This window comes from Acinonyx jubatus, chromosome B2, assembly GCF_027475565.1.
Source record: "Acinonyx jubatus isolate Ajub_Pintada_27869175 chromosome B2, VMU_Ajub_asm_v1.0, whole genome shotgun sequence".
Lineage (NCBI taxonomy): Eukaryota > Metazoa > Chordata > Mammalia > Carnivora > Felidae > Acinonyx > Acinonyx jubatus.
Genome location: NC_069385.1, coordinates 8,983,546 through 9,006,560, shown reverse-complemented (window position 1 = coordinate 9,006,560; position 23,015 = coordinate 8,983,546). Strand labels below are relative to the sequence as shown.

At 41.9% G+C, this 23,015-nt stretch overlaps 1 protein-coding gene and 1 long non-coding RNA gene across 5 annotated transcripts in view; one reads left to right on the top strand and one right to left on the bottom strand.

Moving 5' to 3' along the window:
• The window catches only part of RSPH3 (radial spoke head 3), a 40,106-nt gene extending 31,997 nt beyond the window's left edge, over positions 1–8,109 (bottom strand). For all 3 annotated transcript variants that reach the window (XM_053222028.1, XM_027056528.2, XM_015080849.3), the window contains exons 1-2: positions 7,628–8,109; positions 1,590–1,677 (exon numbers count right to left, since the gene is read on the bottom strand). In XM_053222028.1, the coding sequence (XP_053078003.1) occupies positions 1,590–1,677; positions 7,628–8,094 (555 nt within the window). In that variant the 5' untranslated portion in view covers positions 8,095–8,109. The remainder of the gene's footprint in view (positions 1–1,589; positions 1,678–7,627) is intronic.
• Positions 7,776–23,015, top strand: part of LOC128315458 (uncharacterized) — a 97,716-nt gene continuing 82,476 nt past the window's right edge. The window contains exons 1-2 of one of the 2 annotated variants that reach the window (XR_008298230.1): positions 7,776–8,123; positions 16,020–16,118. This is a non-coding gene — a long non-coding RNA (uncharacterized LOC128315458). Of the gene's footprint in view, positions 8,574–16,019; positions 16,119–23,015 lie in introns of both variants that reach the window. The other variant, XR_008298229.1, reaches the window with a different exon arrangement.

Below are 23,015 nucleotides of genomic sequence, written 5' to 3'. Positions count from 1 at the left end.
CTATCTCGCTCAAATCCTGAGGACCCCAGCCAGTTCCCTTGCTTCTTTCCACCTCCAGAGTCTTCCTATGTTTGCTTTTTGGGCTATGTCCGGGGCTTTTTCACTTGAAAGAGGGAGGAATGGGAAGGGATTGGTGAATCCCTGCTTGTCTGGAACTGGAAGTCTCAGTATAGACTTTTTATTTTTATTTTATTTTTTAATTCTTTATGTTTATTTATTTCTGAGACAGAGACACAGTATGAGTGGGGGAGGGGCAGAGAGAGAGGGAGACACAGAATCTGAAACAGGCTCCAGGCTGCGAGCTGTCAGCACAGAGCCCGACGTGGGGCTCAAACTCACGGACCGCGAGATCATGACCTGAGCCGAAGTTGGTCACTCAACCGACTGAGCCACCCAGGTACCCCTCAGTATAGACTTTTTAGTTAAATTGTTGAATAACTGACTAGAGAACTAAAAAAAAAAAAGTATATCAAATCATCAAAATATTAATTAAAAAAAAAACTAAAAAAATGGTGATTCTCTTTTTTCCTTTACTTCTAGATGTGCCAGGGTTCATTTCTACTGCCACAAGATGCCGAAACACATATCCATATTGCATATTTGAGCTGTTGTTTTCAAGTGTTGGTCCCTGAATTGGCTGTACCAGGACTGCCTAGGGAAGTTACTAATAATGCACATTCCTGTGTCCAACCCTTGAAGGTTTTAATGTAGTAGATCTCGGGTATAGCTGAAACATCCATATTTTTAGTGAGTTTTCTAGGTGGTTTTGATGTATATTTCATGCTTCAAAATGTCTAATATTCCACATATCACCATGTGGTGTTAGGCACATATATATCATACAGTGTTTACATATTAACTTAACTATATTTCATTTCTGTACCAAGAAATCGTCACTCTTAATATCATGCCACATCCTAATCATCTCTGTATCCTAGGTACTCAGCACAGGAGTGCTAAAACTTTATAAATATTTACTGAGTGAATTAAAGAAAATAATTTTTGACTAAATAATGAAAATAGTATTACAGTATGAAATAATTTAAACAAACTTAAATATGTTACATGGATGCCTATGAACTGTTTGGTCTGCAAAAATTTAATTACAGAAATTGAGAGTAGAAGTTTACAAACTTTTAGAGCAGTGTTACAAAGTTCTGTTAATCTAATAAAATCTTGGGTTTTGTATTGTTTAATTGTTATTTTTAATTGCAGTGAAGTGCACATAAATTTACCATCTTAGCCATGTTTAGGTGTAGAATTCAGTGGCATTAAGTACATTCATATTGTTGCACAACCATTACCACCATCCATCTCCGGAACTCTTTTCATATTGCAAAACTGAACTTCTGCACCCGGTAAACACTAATTCCCTATTCCCCCACTCTCCCAGCCCCTGGCAATCACCAGCAGCCTTGTATTTTGCATGTCTTTTTTAATTTTTAGATTTCATTTTTCCAGTAGTCTGTCAATATTCTATTTTACAAAAGTTTTAGTTTGCAACAAATTAGAAATCAAAACAAACAAACTGGTCCGTTAGCACAGTTAGTTTGAAAAGCTCTGTGTTAGAATATTCACATTATACTTACCAGCGGTCCTGTGTGTAGAGCATAAGTATTGCCTCGGACCACCCTTCTGTCATACATTATGTTTCCATGATGCACAGGCTCTTCAGCACTGTAAAACAGCAAATACTAAATAACTACGGTAATAGAGTGTTGGTCTATGCAAGTCAACTCATTTTTAATTGGATTTAGACTAAGATAAAAATGTTAAGAATATAGATTTTTGTTCTGACACACTCAATGACAAATGACTACCACTTATTGAATGCTTATTAGATGCCAGCCACTCCACATATTTTAATTATTGCTCACAATAAGCTTCCAGATGGGAACTATGATTCTCATTTGACAGAAGAGGAAGGAGATTGAGAAAGGAATGTGCCTGAGGTTACCTAGCTAGCAAGTGGTAGAGCTGGATTTAGGCTGTAAATCTGTTGGGCTAACTGACAAATGTGAAAATGGCCAGTGGGAAAGGGGTCTGCCTTCAAGTACTGACAATAATTTGATTGAAGGGTTGAAAGGATTCACAGAATCAGGTTTAAAAAGTAAGTCAAATTTCTCATTGTTCTTTAACCTCAAAGATATATTTTCACGGGACTTCAAGCTTAATACAAAGCTGTAACCATCAAGACAGTATGGTACTGGCACAAACAGACACTCAGATCAATGGAACAGAACAGAGAACCCAGAAATGGACCCATGAACGTATGGCCAACTAATCTTTGACAAAGCAGGAAAAGAATATCCAATGGAATACAGACAGTCTCTTCAGCAAGTGGTGCTGGGAAAACTGGACAGCGACATGCAGAAGAATGAACCTGGACCACTTTCTTACACCATACACAAAAATAAACTCAAATGGATGAAAGACCTCAATGTAAGACAGGAAGCCATCAAAATCCTTGAGGAGAGGGGCGCCTGGGTGGCGCAGTCAGTTAAGCGTCCGACTTCAGCCAGGTCACGATCTCGCGGTCCGTGAGTTCGAGCCCCGCGTCAGGCTCTGGGTTGATGGCTCAGACCTGGAGCCTGTTTCCGATTCTGTGTCTCCCTCTCTCTCTGCCCCTCCCCCGTTCATGCTCTGTCTCTCTCTGTCCCAAAAATAAATAAACGTTGAAAAAAAAAAAAAAAAGAAAAAGAAAAATCCTCGGGGAGAAAGCAGGCAAAAACCTCTTTGATCTTGGCTGCAGCAACTTCTTACTCAACACATCTCCGGAGGCAAGGGAAACAAAAGCAAAAATCAACTATTGGGACCTCATCAAAATAAAAAGCTTCTGCACAGCGAAGGAAATGATCATCAAAACTAAAAGGCAACCGACAGAATGGGAGAAGATATTTGCAAATGGCATATCAGATAAAGGGTTAGGATCCAAAATCTATAGAGAACTTCTCAAACTCAACACCCAAAAAATAAATAATCCAGTGAAGAAATGGGCAAGAGACATGAATAGACACTTCTCCAAAGAAGACATCCAGATGGCCAACTGACACATGAAAAAATGCTCAGCATCACTGATCATCAGGGAAATACAAATCAAAACCACAATGAGATACCACCTCACACCTGTCAGAATGGCTAACAGTAACAACTCAGGTGACAACAGAGGTTGGCGAGGATGTGGAGAAAGAGGCTCTCTTTTGCATTATTGGTGGGAATGCAAGCTGGTGCAGCCACTCTGGAAAACAGTATGGAGGCTCCTCAAAAAACTGAAAATAGAACTACCCTACAACCCAGCAATTGCCCTACGGGGCATTTATCCAAGGGATACAGGTGTGCTGTTTCGAAGGGGCACATGCACCCCCATGCTTATAGCAGCACTATCAGCAATAACCAAAGTATGGAAAGAGCCCAAATGTCCATTGATGGGTGAATGGATAAAGATGTGGTATATATATATCCAATGGAGTATTACTCAGGAGTATGAAAAAGAATGAAGTCTTGCGATTTGCAACTACGTGGATGGAACTGGAGGGTATTATGCTACGTGAAATTAGTCAGAGAAAGGCAAAAATCATATGACTTCACTCATATGAGGACTTTAAGAGACAAAACAGATGAACATAAGGGAAGGGAAGCAAAAGTAATATAAAAACAGGGAGGGGGACAAAACAGAAGAGACTCATAAATATGGAGAACAAACTGAGGGTTACTGGAGGAGTTGTGGGAAGGGGAATGGGCTAAATGGGTAATGGGTATTAAGGAATCTACTCCTGAAATCATTATTGCACCATATGCTAACTAACTTGGATGTAAATTAAAAAATAACTTATTAATTAAAAAAATAAAACCTTTTATCTCACATAGGCAAAAAAAGAGATGTATTTTCAAATGATATATATTTTTTATTTAACGTTTATTCATTTTTGAGAGACACAGACAGAGTGCGAGTAGGGTAGGGGCAGAGAGTAGGGTAGGGGCGAGTAGGGTAGAAGCAGGCTCCAGGCTCTGAGCTGTCAGCATAAAGCCTGATGCGGGGCTCGAACTCATGAACCGTGAGATCATGACCTGAGCTGAAGTCAGACACTTAACTGACTTCTTAACTGACTGAGCCACCCAGGTGTCCCACAAATGATATTGTTTTAAATGTTAATAAAATTTTAATCTGGGGGATCAGAATATCAATAGTGAATAGTGAAAAACATAGAATTGATGTTTTAATTCAAAGTTCTTTTAAAAAGTTTTTTTCAGTGTTTATTTTTGAAAGAGAGGGACAGAGTGTGAGTGGGGGAGGGGCGGGGAGCAAGGGAGACACAGAATCTGAAGCAGGCTCCAGGCTCTGAGCTGTCAGCTCAGAGCCCAGCGCAGGGCTCGAACCCACGAACTGTGAGATCATGACCTGAGCCGAAGTTGGACTCTTAGCCAACTGAGCCACCGAGGTGTCCCTGATTTAAAGTTCTTTAAAATGATATCCTATGTATGGCTATGAAACAAAATATTGACCTACACAATAATAGTACTCCATCAGAAATGATTTTGAGAAGGGTAGTACGTTGCTTTTTTATCATATATTGAAACCCCTGTTGGATAACCTGACTTCATGTTACTTACAACCCAGACGTGTTACACTGTGCATTTTACTTGATCCCTGGGAAGTGTTCAGCTCAGTTGGCCACTCCTTCACTGAAGCACTCTCTTTTCTAGCCTCTGTGGCACTACCATAGTCTTCTGATTGTCTTTTCTAGGACTTCTTTAACTGTTCTTTCTCAGCCTGTGTTGGCTAGCTCCTCCTATACTGAAGGATTTCCTCAGGGCTCAGCCTTCCCTTGCCTTCGTCGACCATATCCATTCTCAAAAGACTTCACTCATAATCCTTATACCTAAAACTCCCTATTTTATTTCACCTTTAGCTCAGAACTCTCCTCTGAGCTCTAGGAATGTATATCCAGTTGATCATGTTCAATGACATCTCATTGAGATATCTCAAAAGCAACCTCAAAATTGAACCAATTATCACTCTCCCACTCCAAATTGTTACTTCTTTAGTGTTCTGTTTCATTATATGGTACTGCTAACCACCCAATTGGCTTAATCTAGAAGCCTGGGAGTCATCCGTGGTTCTTCTTTCTTCCTCACGCCTTGTACCCTGGCAGTCCTATTGATTCTCCTCCCCAAATCTTTTTCACATCTATCCATTGCTCATTGCCACCACTGTCTTTTATGTGGACTACTGCAAAACTCCTTCAGTCTCTTAACTGTTAACATTCCTCCCTCAGTTTGTTCTATACGTTGTATCCAGCGGTCTTTTAAAATAGAATAATCTAAACATGACGCTCACTTGATTAAAACCTCCTAGTGCTAATTAATATAATAATGAGAAAACATCTTAGTTTTGTTTTTACACTATCAAAAGCCAAAAAGAAAGAAAAATCCCTACCACCTACTGCTGGTGAGGATGTATGGAAAAAGATATGTTTAAACATTCCTAAAGGAAAGGCCTATCATTCCATCTGTTCATGTTAAAAATATTCGTGACCTAACAATCCCATCCTGGGAATCTGCTTCATAGAAATCAAAAGGCCAGCACATGAAGTTGTTCATTGAAATCTTCCTCTTTGTGTTAAAAACTTGAAGCAAACTGAGTATCTATCAATATCAATAGTGGAAAATATGTGAATATCTGAATATCTACCAATATCTATCAATAGTGGAAAATTTTAGTAACACGTTGTACATCCGTATAGGACACGTCATGCTATTGAAAATAATTGGGAAGATTTCTAGAAAGAATTAACTGAGAAAAGGAAGATGTTGAGAATTGTGTATGTTATCATTGCTAAGAAGTAGACAAAACTCCTGTGTGTACTTGTATGTATATACTTATATATTTGTACACAAACGCAAATATGGAGAAAAGTCCAGAAACATTCATGTAAGGTCATTAACATGGTTTACCCTCTGGGCAGGAAGGGAAGAGCAGGTTTACAAGGGAAGAGGGTGGTGCACTAAGAATGTACCCAAGCATAAATGATAGCATTCTATTTATATAAAATTAAATATGTGTATGTATACATAAAGAAATGAGGAAAAAAAAAGAATTAGAGGTTGTAAAAAGCAGGGAGGAAGCTAATTACAGATTAATATGTGTAGTATGATTCTATTTCGGAAATAAACCTCCTATGTAAGGTACATATCCTCAAGTACAGAGGTGTAGAAGAATAATATAAGATTGTTAAGGGAAGTGGTAACAGAGGTGGGTGGGAGTTCATTTGCCTTTTTCATTCTTATTTTGTATTTTTCATTTGCTTCAACAAGCATTCATTAATTTTATAAACTGAAAACCACCACTGATAATTTTAAACTGAAAAATCAAACACATGCACATACACACTCCTTCCAATGGTTGTAATCAATGGATTGCTTCAATATAAACAAGGTCCTACAAGTTGCTTATCAACTAGCTATGAAAAAAAACCATTCCTAATGAAACACCATTTATTCTTATTTCATTGTTGGTGTAATTTACTAGTAATGATTTGTAAGCAACACTTAAAGACACCAGAAAGTGTTTTTGAAAGTGTTTTTAAGTTGAAACCTTTTACAGTATAAATAATCCATCTATAAATTTAAATTTTCCATCCTGGTTTCCTTAAAGGGACAGGAATTTTTTCTTTCTTTCTTTTTTTAAAAAAATTTTATTTTATTTTTTTAAAGTAACCTCTACACCCAACATGGGGGTCGAACCCACAATCCCGAGATCAAGAGTTGCATGCTCCATTGACTGAGCCAGCCAGGCGCCCCATGACAAGCATTTCTTATAAACAAGGTTTTTATTTGTCATAAGACAATTACGAATTTAGACTAAATGTTGGAAATAAGCATCAAGAGTTACTTAGCTGATATGTTCAGTCATTAATTCAACAATTTGTTTTGAGTGCTCCCTGTATGTCAGGCACAGTCCTAGGTGGACAAAAGACAACAAAGGTTTCAGCTTCCAGGGAGTCTGCATTCTTGGGCAGTTCTGCTGGTTCCAAAATTTGAGGCTTATAGCAGGAACTATAAGCTTTAGAAAGGGCCGTAAACGTTATTATGGATAATAATACATATGGATATTTGAATATTTGCAAATAAACGCATTAATGTAAAAATACAATTTGGGGTCCAGCATGGAAGGATGACCTGATGATTCCTGGCCAAAGACTGGCGTGCAAAGAGCTTTATTTGGCTTTCAGTCTGTTTCTTCATGTGCATAATGGGAGTTACAAAACCAACTTCACAGTACTGTGGACTAAGGAAGAAAACGTACATGAATGCCCTTAGAGAGGTGCGGATAGTTGGCCAACAATAGTGACTCAAACGTTGTGAAACAAGGGGGTTTCATGTACATGTTATTGATCATGCCAGCAACTCATTATCACTAAAAGTTAACTAAGGGAGGCCACCCGTGCCCCTTCTTGCTTCATTCCTCCACGCCACGGGGGAGTTCTTTAGGGAAGAGATTTTATTTCGGAGGCTGTGGAGTGGGGAGAGCAGCGTGGGCAGAGTCTCCAGGGCGAAGGGGCCAGAATCCCGAGGTCCCGGGATGGGGGCAGGTGGAGACCACTCAGGGGGCCGGTTGCTCACTCACAGCTGCATCAGGTGGTCCCGGTAACGGCGGCGCTGGCAGGGCAGGGCCCGAGGCCGGCTGGTGTAGGTGTAGGTGTAGGTGCCCATGGCCGAGCAGGTGCGGTCGGTCAGCGTGGAGGCCACGCCCGGGGCCAGGTCGCTCCGCTTCGGGTGAATACCGGCTTTCAAGCAGGTGGGCGCTAAGCGGTCTTGGGAGCCGGAGAGGTGTACGTATTGCCAAGGGCAGGGATTCCCCGACGCAAGGAGAGGCGGCAAGAAGGGAGGCGGCCGGGAAAGGAAGTTGCCAGGACAGGAGGTGGGAGCTACACTCGGATTGCCCCATGGAACACTGAGCCAGCCTGCGTCTCCCACCGCGGTTGCCCGGCAACCCGGAGTTCCGCCCGGAGGCGAGACTTCCCGGCAGTTCCGGCCGGCGGTTTTCGCGGGAAGGCCCGTTCTCAGGGGAACTTCCGGCTCTTGCCTCCGCATGCGCGCGCGCGTGCACGCCTCCCCGGAAGGTGCGTGTGCGGCTTAGGAGCTCTCTCCCGGGGGAGTCGGGCAGGGCGGTGTTGAGGATCTTGGCGGCCACCGCGGCCGTCCTCGTCCCCAGTTTGGAGTCTGGCTTTTCGGCGCCATTCTCCCAGGCCCACGTGCTCCCGTTCCTTAAGGGGCGCCCTCGGCCGTTTCTGCTCCCGTCGCGCCGCTACCTGGCGCTGCTCACCTGTGATCGCACACACGTGGCACCCAGGCTCCCAGCTCTGTTACCTGCCAGGGCCGGGGGAGGGCTTCTTGGCGTCTCCCAGCACCGCCACCCCTGCGCCTCCGGGGCGGGCTGCCGCCGCGCTCCGCAGCCCTGTCTGCATTTCCCGCCTTCCTTCGCCTACCGCTCTGTTGCTAGCACCTCAGAGGACCCACGGATGCGCGGAGCTGCAGGGGCCGCCCCTCAGACCCCTAATTTTGGCAGAGGGGTGGGTGCTTTGTTGAGTCTTTCTTTTAGGCCTCCTATATCATAATCTGTCAGGCTCCAGACTCTGGAGAACGAAGCATCATGGGGTGGGGTCTGCGCTTCGAAATGCAGATGCTTTAGTTTTAGTATGAACAACGTTAAAAATGTTAGAGTTCTTGTATGTGAAGTGTGTGTATCCCCGGCCGATCAGTTATTTGCACGTGCATGTACTCCCGCAGTTCAGCCAAGTGCTGTGCGGATTTGAACTCACGTTCTGCCGTATGCGAGGCCCACGACCTCTGGCAAGTTAATGCTTTTGCGCTTCATTCTCCTGATCTGTAAAATGAGGGTAAGAGAGTTTATAAGGGTTTGTCATGAGGATTCAAAGTGTTAATAAGTATAAAATACTTAGAACTGTGCTGGGGAATGATAAGCGGTTATATTGAGATCTAAATTCCTCCTGTACTTTGAAGATTAAGACCGAAAGCTAGTGTAGGTATTGTATAAATAATCCTAACATAGAGATGTGTAGGCAGTGCTAGAGGTAAAAACACTGCGTGAAGATTTGAGGTCTGATCACTGAATTTCATGGTAACTTAGGATAACGATTACAAGAGAAAGTGACATTTTTAGTTGTGTCTGACGGGTGACAGTGTTTTTACTGGTGAAGGTCTTGGAGGGAAGTGCATTCAGAATGATCAAAGGCTCAAAAGCCCAAGGGGTCTTTGGAGAACTCTAAGTGAGTAAATACATATGTTTGATAATTCCAAGAGCTAAGGAGAAACCACAGGCCAGGAGGTGTCAGAGGTGGAGGGGGACCTAGAGATTTCAGATTGGTCAGGGAAGGCTTCACTGAGAAGGGAGCCTTTGAATAAAGATGTGAAGGAGGTGAAGCCGTGAAACTGGGGACTAACATTCCAAGACGCAGTCAGTGCCAAGTTCTAAGGCACATACAAACCAGGTGTGTTCAAGGATAAGAGTAAGGAGGCTAGGGTGGGTGGAGCAGAGGAGAGCATCAGGAGATGACGTCAGAGGTAATGAGTTCAGATCTTTGTGCCTTGTAGGTCAGCATAAAGATGAACTTTTATTCTGAGGTTAAAAGCCCCAGAGGGTTTTGATTATTGGGACATAATTTGAATTTTTTTTTTTTTAAAGCATTTCTGTTCTAGCTGCTGGGTTGAGAATAGGCTGAAGTGGGGCAAAGAGAAGCAGAGTACCAGTAAGGCTGGCTGAGAAAGCGGTTTGGATCAGGGACCAGGCAATGGAGGGGTGAGATGTGGTCAGAGAGATCCTGAATCTGTTTTGAAAGTAGAAACAGATGGAGTAGAAATGGGGCACTAGACCAAAGAGGAGCCAGTTAGTGATGCTGAAGAGGCAGGAAATGGGAGCCTCCCCAAGAAAAAGAGGAAATTCTCTTCCAAGGAGGAGCCACTCAGCAGTGGGCTGGAAGGGGCTGCTTTCAGCAAGAGCAGGAGCTCCAAGAACAAGAAAAGGCTCCAGAAGTTATCCCAGGAAGACTAGATTGGACATTTACCTGGTGGGGCATAACCCACAAGGCAGTTCCTAATCCATCCCTTATATCCCAATGAAAAATTCACAAGAAAAAAAAAAAAAGAAATTGGGTAGTAGAGAAAGAAAGGAGTTAAAGATCATGCTAAAATTTATGACTAAATGTTGAAGATTGTGTAGAAAAAAATTGCAGAGGTGCTCCGGCAGGTGTACTCTTTTTCTAGAGGATGTAATTTTATTCCAGCTCCCAATTAGAGTAGGAGCAGATGACTTTTAATCAAGAATTCAGGCTTTAGGAGGGCTGATTACTTTCTGGTTTGCCCTTATCCCAGAGCACAGGCCTTTAGGAATCTCAACAGAAAGCCTGGGGTGTTCAACAGGTCCCCATCTTTGGGGGCCCTTGAACTCTCATTTTTGTGTTCCCAACTCTGTGAAGTTATTGAAAAGTCTGCTTACCATTTTAGCCACTACAGCGCCTTTGTTTCTTGATTTCTAGTGTCCTTGCAGCTTAGAATTTAGCAAATGCCGATAAAAACCAAACAAATTGTCAGGCTTACTTCTCTGTGATCCACCTTCGTCGGGGATCTTGTCCCTTCAAGTTCTGTCTGCATTTCTCAGCTCTAATTTCTATCTCCCTAGATCTGACATCGCTAGACCATTGCTTTCTGCTTGTCTGTAAATGCCCTTCTCTGGAACTCTGTAAATGCCCTGGAAGAAAAGCAATGGAGAAGTTCCGTGTCCCTGTTTATTTTCTTTCTCCCTGGGATCCCAATCCCTCATGTCCACTGGTTTGGTTATTCTCTAGGGCCTTCACACAACCTGTGTGGTTTTTGTTTTTGTTTTCAGCTTTTACAGTTATTTCTGTAGGAGAGTTGTCTCATTCAAGTTACTACTCAGTCCTAGGCAGAAGCTATGCCAAGAATGGAGTTTCTGTTTACTAATACAGGGAACACTGGGAAAGAGCAGGTTTTGGAGGGAACATTAGAAGTTCAGTTTTAGGCACATTAAGCTTGAAAAGCATGTTAGTCATCCAAGTGGAGATATTGAGTAGACAGTTTGACATGGGAGTTGGGCTTCAGGGGGATTGGTCAAGAGTAGAGAGGGTTGATGGCATAAAGATGATATTTAAAGCCATGTGACTTGATGAGATTGCTGAGTGTAGAGAGAAGACAGATGAACTCTTGAATGTAGTTAGAGTCTGGAAATGTGAAAAATAACTAACAAAGGATACTGGAAAAAGATGGTCAGAGAGATGGAAGAAATTGCAGAAAGTCTGGTCACCAGGAATCAAGTGAAGAAAGTGTTTCTTTTTTTTTTTTTAAGTTTATTTATTTTGAGAGAGAGTGCGTGGGAGAGGGAGAGAGAGAATTTGAAGCAGGCTCCATGCTCTCAGTGCAGAGCCTGATGTGGGGCTCTATCCCATGACCCGTGAGATCATGACCTGAGCCGAAACCATGAGTTGGACGCTTAACCCACTGAGCCACCCAGGTGCCCCAAAAAAGTGTTTCAAGGAGAAGTAAATATGGCTAATGCAATTTGTGGCTCAAGCAAGCTGTGAACATTGGATCTGGCAACATAGAGATCATTGGTGATTAAGCAAAGGGTGCTTGTGATGGAGTTAGGGAGGAGAAAGTTCAGTTCCGTATTTTGAAGAGAGTGTGAAGAGAGAGAGTGACTCAGGGAGGTTTGCTGCAAAGGAAAAGAAAGAACCAGGGTGGTAGCCAGAGAGAAATTGGGCCAAGAGAAAGTTTTATATTTTTTAATGGGAGAGTTGACAGTGTATATGGGTGCTCATAGGAGTGACTAGAGAGGGCAGAATGGACTACGGAGGGCCGAGAGCCAAGAATTGATGGGCTGATGTAGGCCAGAAAAAATGGGTTCTTGTGCACAGTTAGAAGGGTTGGCCTTGCCTAGAATCATGCACGTTTCATCCATTATAATAGGAGAAAAGGTAGACGTGACCACAGATGTACCCTGGATGCAGGTAGGTACATAATAATTTTCAAATCCCTTAATAATTAATAGGTGTTTCTGATAAAGCAGTCACTGCACTAAGCACTTTACATATATGATTTCACTTAGTTCTTACAATGACCCTGTGAGGTAGGTTCTCATATTATTTTTACTTATAAGGGGACCAAAGCTTGAAGGGGTTAAAGTAACTTACAGAGTCATACAGCAAGTAAGTGACAATACAGATTTAAACCCTTATCTGCCAGATTCTAGAACCTATACACTGAAGTATCAACATATGATGTTCATTATCTTCCTACACTTAATCATCTCTTGCTATGTTCTTTCCCCCACTGTGTCTCATTCTCCATATCCCCAATAATCACCAAGCCCCGCCCATTTTACCTCCTAAATTGTCTTGATTCTGAGACCTCTTCTTTGCATCCCTACTGTTTATACTAGCTTTGACCTGATCCAGACAGCCTGAGCTGGCTCTTCTGTGCAACCACAAAATGTAACTGAAATGCATCTCTGATCCTGCCAGCTCCCTCCTCAAACATTTCTGTAACCACTTTGCCCTGTGAGTTCAAGCTCCGTAAACGTGCTGTAGGCTCTTCTCTACCTGGTTACTGCCTCATTTTCCTAGCTCAGATCTCGCTGGTTTCTCCTTGTGCTTTTTCCCCCAGAGTAGCTGAACCTTTGCAGTCCTGCTGTGCTGACTTTGTGTGTTCTGCCTCTATGATTTATACTTTCCCTTTATCCCTTCTGGTTGATTTTCTGCTCATCCTTTAAGCCACAGCTCCAGTCTTTTTCTCCACAAACACATTTCTGATGCCTCTAACTGGGGCTTCCGTAGTCCTTGATCCTATTTCCATCTTTTATTTGCCACATGGCTTTTATAACAACTTGTCACCATGTTTGCCTCCACAACTAGACCACAAGTTTCTTGAGCATAGGAATTGGGTCCTATTCATGTCTTTGGCCCTACCACATGGCTTAATGTTTGCCTCTAATAGTTTATTGAGTGAACAAATGAATGAGTGAATAGCACACGTGCAGGGTTTATCCAAGGAAGAGAAGAGGGAGCCTCTCTGTTTAGAGTGTGAAAATGAGTTGAATGGCCATAGTTTTTGAACTATTTCTAAGCATAGTAAGAGAGTGTGAGAGAGAACCTATGACAGCTCTTATTTAACAAATATCAAGCACCTTCCATGTTCTAGGCACTTCAGTAAGATCTAGGGACAGATGGGGCTTACATTCTAGTGAAGGGAAACATAGTAGGCAAATGAATTGAAAAAGAAAGAAAAAAGTTTCATAGAACGATAAAAGCTGCGATGAAAACACGACAGGATGTTAGGTAGGATAGGGGGTGCCTAAGCAGCCCCTTTACCCCAACTGCAGAGAAAGGCTGCAAAGGCAGTGTTTAACCTGAGATCTGTATGCCCTAGGAAGGAGCCAACCACATCAAGTTGGGGAGACCAACGCAGGCAGAAGGGAATGGGTAGTGTGTTGTCCTGAAGGCGGGAGCACAGCTGTCATGTTTACGTAACAGAAGGCCAGTGTAGCCAGGACTTGGAGAGCAAAGGGGAGAGTGATTGGAAATGAGTTTTTAGAGGTAGCTAGGAATCCAATCAGGTAGGGCCTTACAGAATGGGGAGGATTGGATTATGGGGAGCCATTCAAGGGTTTTTAAGGTGGGAAGATGATACATTCTGAGTTCTCTTACAAAGATCACTGATTGCTATGTGAAGAATGGATTGTAAGAGGTGAAGACTAAAACTAGTCAGGAAGGTGGTGCAGCTGAGTTAGGGTGATCGTAGGGAAAATGGAGAGAAGGGGTGCATTTGGGGACATTTTGGAGAATGGATCTAGATAACTTACTGGTTGATTAGATAGAGGGGGAGGAATAAAGGAATAATAGATGACCACTAAGTTTTGGACTTGAGCAGAATAACGTGATAATCATGTCATTTATGGAAATGTAGTCGATGGGGTGGAAGAAGTAAGAAATCAAGAATCCCATTTGGGGTATGTTAATTATGAGATGCTATTGGACATCAAATGGATGCGTCAAATTGGTAGGTTGGAGATGTGAGTCTGGAGTTCAGTAGAAAGGTTGGGCCAGGGATATACATACATTTGGTATGTGAGCACTGGGAGGGCTTGAAAGGCTTTAGAGGTAAGAAGAAGACAGGTAGTGTTGCTCAAGACCAAGGTTTCAGGAGCAGTGGGCTCAACCTGGTCAAATAGTGTGAGGGCTTAAGTAAGATGAAAAGTGAGAAGTAACCGTTGGGTCCACGGAAGGCGTCTGTGAACTTGACAATAACAGCAGTTTTTGTGGAGTGGGGACTAAAGCCCAAGTAGTGTAATTTGAAGAGAGCTCTAGTTATGAGGAGAATCTATAACCTTAGATTATTCTTTCCAGAACTTTTGCTGTTGTCTTAACTACTTAATAAGGCCTTTGGACAAGCCTGTCAAGTGAAAATGGGTGGTTGTAGCACACGAATTAATATGTTTTTGCCACAAGGTGTCGCTAATTGTTTATTAGTTTTTAGAAAGTAAATAGCTGCACAAGTTATACCTTGCATTAAGGAGATGCTATTTTACAAAATCGCATTTACAAAATAGACCACTTAGAAAGTAGTTGTGGAAAGATTTCCTTTAAAGAGCCAGTCTCTAGCATATTCGACATGCGTGCCTGAGTGTGGAGTAGCGCACTGAGCAGCAGGCTAGGAATCTGCAGACCGGAGTGTGGGTTTAGAGCCCTGGATGTAGTCAGAAGACTTGAGCCCAGCTCCAGTTTCGCACCTGCTAGCTGTGTGACCTCAGGCAGAATTTGAATGTTCTTTGTCTTACTGGTAAAGGCAACATTTTTTGTTGTCGTTGTTATTTTAAACTAACAGAGATAGTAGATTCTGCTTTACCCATCTCACCCAATTATTTTTACATATCAGAAGACAGTGTATGGCAGTGTTTCAACAATTGTGAGGTGCTATGTGAATATAAGATTAAAAATTATAAAAATTGTTTATGCCCACCTTTATAACAAGATAGGTATTACATAACGTGGTTGTATTAGTGAAGACTCGTTTGCAGATGGGAGAAACCCAGTTGGGATTTGATTGCCAAGAAGGGAATGTTTTGAAGTTTATAAGGACAGCTCATGTGACTTCAGGAATGGTGGTGCTGTGGGGTGGGTGACAGGAGGGGGCTTTGAATGTCTGCACCTCTACTCTTTTCTTTGCTTCTGCCTGATGTCTTTCTTTTCTTTGGCTTCAACTTGCTTCCTCTACTTAATAAGGAACATTTTGATATTACAAAGTTTGTAGGAGGTGCATGTGACAACATCCTATAGGTTGAGAAGGTTAGAAGGCAGAGCTGGAGAAGTAGATGCTATAGAATTACCTTGATTTTGGTGAAGACCGTGGATTTCAAATTTATGAAAACCAATGTCAGTTAATACTAGCCTTCACATTAAAAAAAATGATAAAACCCAAATGTCCTGAAACAGTCTAATATCCTAGGGTCTTTAATTTTTAAAAGTAGACACTTTACATTATTATCTTTTTCTTCAATAAATTCACACTATAAAGGGTTAAGATAAAGGGATAGGCACACCTAATTTAAAGAAATGAAAGATTAAAAAAAAATTCACCTAAAATAAAAAGATAGTTATAATTTTTCAAAAGAAATCTTCATTTACAAAATTTCACAATGTAATTCTTCAAAAAGGAATTGTGCTCTGAAATATGTTAATTTAAAAACCTATTTTTATATGACTTCAGGAACATATGTACCAATATTATGAAGTGTCCTTGCTAGATGTATATATTTAGCTTCTTTTCAATCCAAACAAATATGCTAATTCCTTTTAACAAAAAAAGTCTTAACTAGAACCATTACTAAATGTTTTTTCTACATATGTATTAGTTAATCACAAGTCACTTTAGTTATCTGTAAAATTTTACCCGGAAATAAATTCTCACAACCTCAATTCCCTTAGCAGGAAGCAGAAGCAAGTTTTCAGACATGTTCATATGTTGAATGAATGGAATCTCTCAGCCCTGAGATGATGTTGAAATGCAAGAGATGGAGACACTGGTAGGTAAGTCCCCTGCCTACCAAAAGGGAAACATCTTGAAACATCTTGAAAGTAGAGACCATTTTCTTTCCTGGGAGGCTGGTGTTTCCCCCTTCTCCATACAGTTTACCAGATACCTGAAAATATTAATAACATTGGTGGAATTGTGCTTTATTGTATATATGCCTTAGCTGTTTGTGCATATTCTTATGTATTTAGGTCTCTTCGATAAGAATCTCTAATATAACATATGGACATAACTAAGGCTTCTAAAGTGCGTTCAAGGGTACTTCTTGAAATTATCTGATAATGTCCCTGTCCCTGTGATTTGTTTAAAAGACAGTGTCAGGGACTCCTGGTTTAAAATGGCATTGACTCAGGGGAAAGTCTTCCAGCCTTGAACAAAATACCCATGGCAGCAAAGACATAGTGTGTCCCATTTCTGTCTGGAAGGACGTAGTGGGTGTAGACGAGGGGAGAGGGGACAGGAGTTGTGCATAGCAGGCTGGTTGCAGCTTGATAAGGAGATTTCAAATGCACCCAGGTATAGGTAGAGTGAGTCCAGAGGCAATGATGATGCTGTGTCTGCTGGAAAATCCAGGTGTGGATTTATTTCCCTTCTTGGAAGATGAGGGAGAGGAGGAAGAGGAGAAACATGAAATTCACCAGGTGCAGTGAGGGGGGAAGAGAATACCACATGTGAAGCCTTTGAGATGAGGGGATGCCTAGAATTTTGAGGAGTTGAGAGCTCATCATGTCTGAACCAGAGCTCAAGGCAGAGTGTCAAGAAATACGGATTAAAGGGAAAGTAAAGATACAGTAACAGAATTAAGATCTACATACTGGAGGATGTTGTCAAATGTCAAATCAGCGATTTAAAGAACTACCCTGAGGAAGGTTCCCAGAATCTAGAGGAAAAGATAAAAAATATTGACCCAGCATGGGAGGTGATAACAATTCAACCTCTGATTCCTATCCCTGTAGGAAGATCGAAGCAACAACCAAAGACTTAATTTAACAAGTGTTTCCTAAACACACAGATCAAGAGGGTTCACTGCATTCCAAGAAACACTAATAGCAACAATTTTTATATGATAAGCATATAGGAAACATATCTTATGAGCATTTAGGCAAAAAGAAGCAAGTTACCTTTGCAAGAATAAAAATCCTTCTGGCCTTAGGCTTTATCTGCAATACTCAACATCAGAAGGCAATTAAACAGCATATAATAGTTTTCGGGGGAAAGTGCTGGAGCACCTTGTACCCAGCTAAGTCCATTGTCTTTCAAGGTAATTACTTATGCTTTCAGATTTGCAAGGCATTATGGACCATTCTGTCCCTTCGTTAAAAAATGCTTTAAGACTTCTGCTGCCCCAAAGAGCAGTCAAACTCAGTAACGAAAAACTCAGTAATGAGGAAATTATGACACAGGATTTGTAAGACTGACCTTACTCACTTTGGACCAAATGCAGATATTCGATTGGCCCACACGTGGTCTGGTCAGTTCTGCATCTGGGGGTTGGGGGGGGGGTGGTGAAGCACGGTCTGTAGAGCCTCCCTGAGCTGTTCCCCCTGAGGCTGCTCTCATTTCCCAGAAAATGTCTTTCTTGCGCCACATGCTATACCCCATGTATCAGAAGGAATGTTTGATGACCGCTTAAACTGACTCGGTTCTAGTGTGTGTTAATATTGGCTTAATTATTTACCTGGTTGAGATACTAAGTGCTCCCCCTTTCCCAAAACGAGTGATGGATAATGTGGCATAGTGATCGTTTTCATTTCCAAGAGCCTCACATATTCTCTGCATCTGTAAGACTCTGACTTGTGGCACTTGTAATTGGGTGAAATTAGTAAACCATATGTTAGCAGCCATTGAGTTTAAAATTAAGCTTCACTCGAGCTCTTCCACCTGGGACTTGGGAATGTCCCCCTGTTACCTATGGTTGGAATCATTATTTTCATTACGGACGATGCTGATGTTTAGAAATGTAGCTTATCTGTTTTTCTATTTCTTAAAGAAAATCTCAGAATCAGATAAATGATTTATCATTTCCTTTTGATCTACGAAGTCAGTGACCCACTTTAGTGAGATATATTTTTAAAGGCACATTAAAGAAAAACTAAGAACTATAACATTTCTAGGTACTAGTTCCTCCAGAAATGAGTGGCTTAAACAATAGCCATTTTCCTGTGCTCCCAGGTTCTATGGGTCAGGAATTGGGACAGGATGGGGTGAGGAGGGTTTGTCTTTCCTTGGCGAGGTCTGGGACCTCAGGTGGCAAGGCTCAAACTGGGGATGACTTCACAGTTGGGGCTGGAAGCACCTGGAAGCTCTTTCACTCCCCTGTCTAATGCCTGGGTTCTGATGATTTAATATCAGCCCTACAGAGCAGCACTACGTTACCGCCTGGCCCAGACTCAAGGAAAGGGGATGTGGATCCCACTTCCAGCGTCAATATTTTGTGGCCATACTTTTAAAAAACTGCCTAATAATAAATGGCCAACACTGGTTTTCTTTCACTCATAGGTTTGGGAATGGTGTCATGGGCTGAATTGTCTCCCTTTAAAATTCACATGTGGATGTCCTAACCCTCAGCAGATGTGACCTTATATGGAAATAAGATCTTTGCAGATGTAATTAGTTAAATTAGAATGAGAACATACCGAAGTGGGGTGGGACTGATGTCTTTTTTTTTAAATTTTATTTATTAATTTTGAGAGAGAGAGAGAGAAGAGAGCGCAAGTGTGCACACAAGTGGGAGAAGGGAAGAGAGAAGGGGAGACCCAAGCAGGCTATTGCGCCATCAGCACAGAGCCTGATGCGGGGCTCGAACTCATGAACTGTGAGATCATCACCTGAGCCAAGATCAAGAATTGGACGCTTAACTGACTGTGTCACCCAGGCGCCCTTGAAATATGACTGATGTCCTTTTAAGAAAGGGAAATTTGGATGCAGATCTGCACACAAGGAGAACACCATGTGGACATAACGGGTATCTGCGTGTGATGCTTCCAAAGCCAAGGGATGCCGCAGACTGCCAGGGAACCAGCAGAAGCTGGGAGGGAGGCGTGGGATTGATTCTCCCTCACAGCCCTCAGAGGGGACCAGCCTTACCAACAGCTGGATTCTGGATTTCTGGCCTTTAAAACTGTGAGACCATACATTTCTGTGGTGTAAGCCACCCCTTGTGTTGGATTTTGTGATAGGAGCCCTAGGAAACTAATACAGATGGTTTTAATGTCTTTTCAATAGTGTTCATATTTTTGACAAGGAACATATGTTTCTTTAAAAGTGAGGAAAAATAGGTTTATTTAATATAATAATTTCAATTTCTGTGTTCCATAAAACATGGAAATAGACCAAAATCTTACTAAGGTTGTGTGTAGGTAATGTGACTATAGGTAACTTTCTTTTTTTCATTCCTTCTTCATCTCTATATTTAAAATGTTTTCTATACCGTCTATGCATGACTTTTATCACGGTGGGAATCGAGACTGTAGGAAGCAGCCATTGAATGTAGCAAGAGGAGGGGCCTCAGGGAGTTTGCCCTGGGTCCTGCTCTGCTACTTAGTGACTCGGAGCCTGTTTCCCAGTATGGACGTGGGGCACGTAGTGCCCCTCAGTGTTGCTGTGAGAAGTAAATGAACGAATATATGCGAACCCCCCCAACCTGGTGTCTGATGTCTGTGGCGACTAGGTAGCATTCTGTGTCCACTCTCTGAGACGTGTTTGACAGCCTCCAGGACTGTGACTGTGGAGGGCTGGTGGGAGACTGAAGTTCTTAAAGAGCTCATGCATGTCTTTTCACTGATTATTGGTGGCAGACTGAGGGCTTAAAAAGCTAGGGAGCCCAGAGGCGGCTTTACTGTGAAGTAAGGGCAGCTGGATCTAAGGGCCTGTCACTTACCCAGGTCCCTCCTAAGGCTTTGGAAAGGATTAAGGTCAAAAATGGATTCACATGGTGGTGTGGTTTATAAAATTTGCAAAAATATACATTAACTATAATCAGTTAAGACTCTTGTCTCTCTCTACTCTGATCTCTTGTGTTCCCCTCACCTACCACCTTTGGAGTGGCCATGGGGATTTGGGGATTGGGCTAAAGGAAAGTTGACTTATGGATATTTTTTACTTGGGTTCTGTGAGATTTACTTACATGGTTTGCAGTCACTTCCCTGAATAGGTAAGCTATTAATAGCTGTCCTGGAGTAGGAAGAGCTTCCAGAGATATTCCCACTGGCTACTGTGCCTTTTTCACTCAACTTTCAACACCCCCAAGAACACATTTAAGAATGTTTTTCTACAGAGCCTACCACTGAAAGTATGTAGGTAGTGGAGGAGAAACGAGATTTGAGATATATGAAGCCAGAAGGTAGTATGTGGAAAAATTTCCCAAATTTTACAGCTCGTGTATGAAACTTGATAGAGATTTCTCCAAATTTGATAGAGTCTTAAAAATTTATATTAACAATGAGTTGAGAAGTTGAAATTTATTCTAAGTTATTAATATTGAAGAACCCCAAATTTTAATTAAGTGAACCCCTCCCCCCCAGAATTAACTTTTATTCTCACTACGGAAAATAATACAAAATATTTATAGGAAGAAGTGATTAAAAAAGGTATGTAGCCAAAAATCGTAGGAAAAGGAGCATTGCTGAAATGCATCAGGAGTTTGTTAATAAAAATACTACATAATTTGGGGGGGCAGATTTTACTAGTTTTTAGATACACCACAGCTTCATTCAGTTTATAATTTATTTAATGTCACTCCATTAGGCTTACAATTTGTGATTTTTGTTTCTCATTCTATGTAAATATTTGTGTTCATTCACTTTTTTAAAAAAGTTTTTGTTTATCTTAGAGAGAGAGAGAGAGAGAGAGGGGCAGAGAGAGGGAGACAGAGGGTCCTAAGTGGGCTCTGTGCTGACAGCAGGAAGCCCAATGTGGGGCTTGAGCCCAAGAACTGCAAGATCATGACCTGAGCTGGAGTCAGACACTCAACCGACTGAGCCGGCCAGGTGCCCCTGTGTTCAGTCTTAAATTTATATTTGGGAGTTTGCATTCTTTTTCTCACAGGGGGCTTCCAAAATTGTGTAAGTGGCAGGCCCCTCAAAACCTGGGCCTGACTTCAAAGAACCTGTTTCCAGATCAGTTCTTGTTCCTCTGCAACGTTGTTATTTGAACCTGATGCTAATGTTTAAGATTCCCGCTTCTCTGTTTTTCCATTTCCTACAGAGGAACCCAGAATCAAAGTATTTACCCATCGTTTCCTTTTGATCTAAGAGGTTTCAGTGGCTCTGTCTAGTAAGAGTTTCAGGATGTATGCTGTTTACCTCATCAGAGCAAAACCGTGACTCAGAGTGTGAGAAAATGGCTCTCCGCTTCCTAGGAAGTTTTCAATATAAAAACATGCTGTGCTTTTGAATGAAAAGTAAAATTAAAAGCCAATGGATGGAAATTTCTTGTAAGAAGATATAAAAAACCCCCAACTCTTCCTATTCTTAAAAATAAGAATTGTTTTTGTCAAAGGATCTGAGACCTGAATAACGTTTTTTGAAGTGAATTTGGCAGACTGTGTAAAAGCCCATGCACCTATGATCTTTCCTTGGGGAAGTCCCTCAGCTGTTCTCCTTCCATACCCACGGTGCTTGGGTGTCTTACAGCTAAAGACAGAGGAATAATGGTCTTGAGTAACAAAATGACCTTTGCGTACATGTGGTTTTAACTTAAAGCCAGAAGGTTCTTTCTTTTATCTCTTGTCAGAAGTTTTACCCATCTTGATGGGAACTACTCTGTGGTTTTAAAAATATTTCAATTCCATGAACTGTAATGGGTGTATTATAGGAAGGGCATAAAATCAGTATCCAGCCTAGAATATTTGTCCCTTATCCCCCATGCAAGAATGGGGAAAAGGGATGTGTCTTCAGAATATGGTCAATCTATGTTCAGATGCTACCTTTTTCTCTCATTAACCATGTGACCTTTGGAAAGTTACTTCGTTTCCCCATTTGTACAAACACGGATATTAATATTCATCCCACAAAGTTGTTGTGAGGATTAACTGAGATGGCAGGAGATAAATCCCCCAGATCCCCATCTAGTTCTAGCACCTAGTACAAAGAAGGAGCTCAGTAAATGTTTGACGTAAAAGAAAGATAATGCCTGCATTGTCCTCCCAAGGAGTTTGGGATCTAGAGTGTATTAGGAAAGGAGGATTAAAATGAAAGGGTTAAGTCATGGAACCTTTGAAGTTGATGGTATTGAAGGAAGTGGTGGAAAGATGAATGGTTGTAGTTTGGAGAAATTTGACTTCAGAGAAAGTTTTGTGTGAAGCTGAGATGTAAGGAGGTACATTGTGTGTGGGGAACCACTGTCCTATTTTCCTGGTTGAATTAAAGAGTGTGCATTCATGTGTTGCTTCTTTCATTAAAGCATGTGAGGATGATTTTTAGAACTGGGGAATGCAAAGAAGAAACGTGATCCATTTTTGCCCTCAAATAAGTTACAGTGTACTAGGCAGAGAGAAACATGAAAACATAAGGACATTAAGATTTGGGGTACAGAAGAGGAAGGGTCAGTTTTACACTGGAGTGGAGATGGGCTCTGTGAGGGCTTCATGGAAGAGAGAAGGTGTCCACACAGCAGTGGAGTTGGGGGAGTGTGGACTGTGTAGACGGTCCAGGTAGAGGAATTGGAATGAACAGAGCCACAGGTGTGGCTTTGCATGTGTGTGGGAGCTGGACGCCGGGCAAGAGCAGGTGGTACAGGATGCCCCTGCAGCAGTGGGCCGGGAAAATAGGCAGAGGCAGATGATGGCGGGTCTAGCCTGCCATGCTTCCGGGGCAGGGCTATGAGGGGTTCCATCCAGGAGTAATGGTGGCTATGGAAGGGATGCCATGAACAAATTGACATCCTCTGAGACC